The sequence below is a fragment of the Natator depressus genome, chromosome 3 (assembly GCF_965152275.1).
Source record: "Natator depressus isolate rNatDep1 chromosome 3, rNatDep2.hap1, whole genome shotgun sequence".
Taxonomy (NCBI): domain Eukaryota; kingdom Metazoa; phylum Chordata; order Testudines; family Cheloniidae; genus Natator; species Natator depressus.
The window spans coordinates 109,109,988-109,115,987 of NC_134236.1; the positions used below are offsets into that span (position 1 = coordinate 109,109,988).

Here is a 6,000-nt window from a genome sequence, read left to right on the forward strand (position 1 = left end):
AGGAAGCCCCGGACACAGCCAGAAGAGTTGTGGTAGCATGACTTTAGGTAAGGCGGGGGGGGGAGGGGAAGGAACTAAAAGAGAGTTTTCAGGTAAAGTGCTGGTTCAAAGGCTTGGAACTGAAATCAAACAAACTGTCTCCTGTTGATTTATGCCTCCTGTGTTCAGGGAAACAGGACTTTGTACATTCTTTGTAAATAAGCAGGATTGCATCAGAGAAATACCCGGTCCAGCCTCAATTCCTCCTTCTAATAGAAACAACCTGATAACCAATTTTCAGGGTTTAACTACTCAGTTCAAAAGGGGTAACAATATTCTTGTAAAACTGTTTCAGTTTCATCATCGTGTCACCCCTATTCCAGGAGGACATCGTCTCAAGTGATCCTAAGAATCAAACATTCAATTGTACCTTGTTCTTTGGAAAAATTGACTCATTGATGGGTTAGGGTAACTACACACAGTAGCCAGAGTCGCTTTAAAACCAGTACATAAGCAATATCTTCACTGGTCTTTTGATTCCATTTCAGGGTGTGCTGGATCCATCAAGTAACAGGGGTCTGGGTGTACCCTCTCCTGGATTACATCAGCCCAGGTGCCAAGATAATTTTCTTTGTAACTGTCACCCTAGTACTTAACATTTTCTACTTGCTGGGAGAGGTCCTGAATAACTACATTTGGGATACACAAAAATGTAAGTATTGTTTTCAGGAGCACTAACCAATAGGATTACTCTCTTAGGGCTTGATCCTGTTCCCATTGACGTTAATGTAAGTTTTAGGATTAAAACATGGGGGAATTGACAAGATTTCATTGTAACTTTTTTTTCTTCCTCTTAAAAAAAGTCAAATGAATGAAATGTCTGCCAGGTAACATGATTAGCTATGAATATGTATTCATTTTTATAACTTCTAATACTAATTTAAGAGCTGTTGGCAATTACCTGAAAGATTTACAACCCACTCTGTTTTATTAGCTGAGGAACCAGTAAAATCTAGCTAGAATAAAGTGCCATTCTATGGAAATTGTTATGCTTGAGGTTAGGAAGAGAGATTGTTTTTAAAGGTATTTTCAAGCATCAGGTACTTATCTATTTATAAATCAATTTGTCCTATGAAATTAAATATGTCCATATCCAACAGTCCAAGTAATAGGGATAACAGACAACCATGCTGCAGAATTCTACAGAATCAATATCACTAGCCTATTTAGATTACCCATCACTTGCAACTAGGCATATAAAATGAGAGGCACAAAACTTAGTGGATTCCTCATAAATAACTGTTAGATTTTTTTCCCTCCAAACCATCCAAATAGATGAAGTTACCCCCACGCCAAGTCCTCAGCAGATCATGATTTGAACAACTTATAAAGTTCTTCCCCTGTTTGTGGCACACGAAGAATTCTCCAAACAAAAAGGGTCCTGTTTCCTCTCATTCCCCTGAGCAAGGGAGTCAAAAGTCCAAAAGGAAGAAGAAAGACAAAGGTGGTCAGTCTCTTAGGCAGTCTTTTTGGTTACCCCTTTGGAGTTTCGCTTATTTGCAGGTATAGTGTCTTGTTATGGCCTGCCTCCAGCCCCTCCTTTAAGGATACCCCCACTTCATATCTGGTTCATACAGTCTTAAGGGCAGTCAGCTCTGTAGCTATGTTCCTGGTTGCTGCTGTGTTCCTGTAGCCAGCAGTCTTCACACCTCCCCTTCATGTGGAAGTCTTTTCCTTAAGCTTCTTCCGTCAGGCAGAGCAAGCCCTACAGGTGCACCTGATTGGTGCTGGCTAAACTAAGAAGAGCTCCTTAGCCTCCTCTCTACCAGAGTGAGGGTGTGCCCTCTCACATAATCCAGATGGCCTTAATCATCCCGCTGGAACAGCGCCAAATTGGGTGAAATCCTTGCCTCATTGGAGTCAATGGGCATTTTGTCATTAACGTCAGTGGGGCCAGAATGTCACCCTTAACTTCTAATTAGAATCTGAAACAAAACCTGCTTTTCTGTGTGCCTCATGTGTCCCTTTTCAGTATTAGAGTCCAGACATCAGGCACCTCTTTTCTTAACTGTAGAGCATCTGGTCATTTGGCACTGCATTTATGGCTGGTCCTGAACCTGTAATTCAATTTCATGTTAATGGCTATTTAAACCACTTACCTTTTCTTCTGATAATGCAGGAAAGGTCCTTTAAAGAAAGGTTATCCAAAAGATGATGGCTTCACTGTGAATAAATTCCATATGATATAAAACATAATAATAATATGATAAAGCAGCACATGTTCTTATTGAATCCACAAGCAAGTCGCTCAAGGAAAATCTCCCTCACTGTTCCATAGTATGTATAATAGAAACTTTATCTCCTTTGGTTCCTCATCCCAGAAGAATTGAGGTTAATGTTGCCATAGGCTCAATAGGCTCAGCAAGGCCTTTAGCTACTCTTCAATTTTCCCCCCAGTTGGTTAGGAGACATTGACCCAAATTCTTTTGGTTCAGCGACATGCAAGCCAGCAAATGGCATGAGTCACCTGCTGTGTGGCCATGTATGAAGCGTGGTATATAAATCAGGCCTAAAGTGTATGATAGGAACCCCACAACCATAAAAAATGAAAAATTATAACTATATGTAAGATTTGGAGCAAAAAATATTTGGAAACCAAACCTTTAAAAGGGGCCTTCAGATTAAAACAATCTGACTTGAGAAGGTTTCATTTATTTCTGTGAGCCTTTTCCTCTGGAGGTGCATTAAGAAAAAAACCCACTACTGACTAAATGATTTTGTAGTTAGTTTTTCCAATCTAAACCACAAGCATGATAGGGAAGGAAAAAATTGCCCTTTCCTCAAGCCTTCTCTCAGTGCTGAAGATACCTGCATTCCTGCCAAATTAATTGATCCATCTGCAGTAGAATACCTCAGAAGAAAGGAAAGAGGCTCTTTTTAAAAGACACATACAATGCTTTAATTAAAACCACTGGGTAAGTTCCTCGCAGCAGAGGACACAAGGGACCTGAGGTTGGCTCTAGAGCAGATCTTAGGCCAATAGTGTTCTTTTGGAGCCAGCCCATTTGTTTTGTTTTTCAGACCTTTGACTATGGCTATCACATGGTTGCTGGCAAACCAAAAATACAACGCCCATTGTGTTCAGACTGCTGGCAATGTCTGGAGCCATTTGTTTCCTTATGGCTTCTTTCAGTAAAGTCTCCTCTGTAGATGCTTTCCTCCTACCCCCATCTGGGTATTAAAAGGTACATTTTCAGAAGGGCCCAAGAACTAACATCCGCACACATATTCCATTAGTAGGTAATATCATCTATGGTCGGATTTTCCTTTTGCTGCTTTCAGAATGACTTTTCATCGGCCTTATATCCTGAGAAATCTTTCTTCTGTGATTTGCAACAGTCCAGGAAACCTCCAAAAGAAACATTTTCAGACTATCTTTGATATCTTGGGCAGGGAGGTTTAGTCAGAAGAAACAAAATGGACAAAAGAACTACACTTTTGCTAGATTCTAATAATAAATTAATTGCCCAGGAGCAAGCATCTGAAAGAGCTGACTTTTCATCACCAGGAGAACAGCCTGTTGCCACACCCAGCTGCCTTTCAGCACAGACGACAGAGAGCAGTTCTGCAGCAAAGACAAATCTTCTAAAGAGAATATGTACTGTGCTCATGCTACCTAGATTACTAAAAGGAATGGACATTAATGAGAAAAAAACTCCATTAGCAATCATTGATTCTTTGTGCACTGTCAGGAAAAATGACTTCTACTTATGATTCTTTTTTTTTTTAAATCTGACAATGGAAAGAAAGGGGGAAAAAACCTAAATGGAATTATCAATAATAGTTTTGAAAATGTACTTTAAAAAAATGTCAGCGGCTTAGCTTCAGCTAATGGTAGCCATAATAAAATCTGCTCTGTTTTGTTTGTATGTAAGCAATTGGAACCCCAGGAGACAATTATCTTCATTCTCCTGAAACAGTCAGAGGCAGAGCATGCTCTAGGTTCAGATTAAGATTCTGAAAAGGGTCCTGGGGAAGGAAAGGGTAAGGTAGGTCATTACCAGACAACTGCTGGTTTCAGGTGTATAGATGTTCTTTTCCTTCACAGAAGGTCAGGTAACATGACAGAGGCTGCTAGCAAAGAAGAAGAAAGATTAATGTATTAGGTTTCCAAGTAAGTGATCAGTTTTTCATCACTCAGGTGTTTTCCATATTGTTTCAGGTATAGAAGAAGGAAAAGAAAAGCCTAAAATGGACTGAAAATTGAATGCAACAAGGAGAGTTTGCTTTTTGCTCCACGGAAAACTTTTCAGCTTGAACAGATGCTGGCAGGGAAAGGAATCTCTTGGAAAAAAGTTTATATGGACCATGTACCCAATGCAAGGATGCTTTCACTTTTATTTAGAGGAGAATTGATTTTAGCTAAAAACATTAAATATGTGTTGATCCTCCTCTTTCCAGTATTTGTACATATCATATCCATGGAGATATGTACATTAATTATCTCCACAATGCTCTCAACATGTATATCAGTGTAAATGTATTTCCATTTATTGTGAGAGGAATGATGGGTCCATTTGTGTATCATTTTCAGAAAGAGGTTAAGCAGATAGGCCTACTGTGGATAAATGTAATAATCCTGTATATTTCAGAGTATACTCTAAAGATCTATTAAAAGACCACTACACAAGCTTACCTGAAGAAATAATCTAATCAAACTATGATATATTAATGTACCAGTGTATAACACTTGCCTTAAGTAGGCAATGTTAATAGTAATTATATCAATTGAATCAAACCCTAATTGTAATTAGAACCTATGTGCATATGATGGAACTTTTCTTAAATACAAAAGCACATAAATAAAGACCACAATATGCCCAGTTTTCTGTTTCTGAATGCTGCTTCTCAGAATTCCAAATGGATAGATGCAGCATGTACTGTATAATCTATTTCCAGTTTTTGTTATGTCACCTGTAGATGATGGCATTTCTGTGTTAAGTTCTTTCCTCACGATTTCTAATACAAAATTGACTGCCGTATAATATGCTGAAGTCCTGAAACTGGGTAGCCAAGCCCTGGGCTCTTAACAGATAAGTGGCAGTACATAGGGTACCTGAGAGAATGCATTCGGGTCCCTTAGGTGTATTGGGGCCTTAGTTCCTAAGTACTTGCCGTGGTCTATGCTCTTTTGGATTCCAGTTGACAACCAGACAATTAAAAGAGAAATGTTACAGCCAGGGGAAAGCTGTGTGGGATTAAGATTAACAAACCAAATTATTTTTAACAGGAAAATATACTTAAGAAAAAATAATCTTCCAAATATGCAAGTACCTTGATGTCCAGCTCACACATACTTTATAACAATATTGACTGTTTAAAATATACTAAAATGTATTTACACGCCGACGGTGTAAAGTTGTACGTGTTCAATATATATTTAATGAGAGGGACACTGTCAGGAGGTTGATTTGGCTCGACAGTGGTCCTAACCTGGAACTAGAATTTTTAGTGTGTCCATTCTGGATTTAACTGCAGAACATGACATGCAAGTTGCAGTGTGATTTACTATCAACAAATTGGTATACATACAGTATGATAAGAAACATTGCAGGAGTTGGGTTTTTTTGGGGGGGAGTGGGTGTTAAAAATAGAGATTTTGGGGTGTGGCGGTTGGTTGTTTAAAAAACAACGATCTATTTAAAATACAGTTTAGGAGTACAGTTGGCTAGACATTCCAGATGGGCTAAATATTAAAATACCATAGGAAAAGTTTTAACTCTTAAAACTTTCACAATGTTCCTTTAAATTTCAAAAACAGGGAAAATCCGAGTTAAATCTCCACCATACACTTGACCTACTCATGCCTATTTGCAGTGTTGTTGTAGCCATGTTGGTCCCAGGATATTAGAGAGACAAGGTGGGCGAGGGAATATCTTTTATTGGACCTACTTCTGTTGGTGAGAGAGACAAGCTTTCGAGCTACACAGAGCTCTTCTTCAGGTCTGTACTATAATCTTA

At 38.8% G+C, this 6,000-nt stretch overlaps 1 protein-coding gene across 1 annotated transcript in view; it reads left to right on the forward strand.

The window, feature by feature from the left end:
- Positions 1 to 5,236, forward strand: part of AIG1 (androgen induced 1) — a 189,680-nt gene extending 184,444 nt beyond the window's left edge. The window contains exons 5-6 of the mRNA XM_074948533.1: positions 528 to 691; positions 4,202 to 5,236. Of these exons, the coding sequence (XP_074804634.1) occupies positions 528 to 691; positions 4,202 to 4,239 (202 nt within the window). The 3' untranslated portion in view covers positions 4,240 to 5,236. The remainder of the gene's footprint in view (positions 1 to 527; positions 692 to 4,201) is intronic.
- The last annotated feature ends 764 nt before the right edge of the window (positions 5,237 to 6,000 follow it).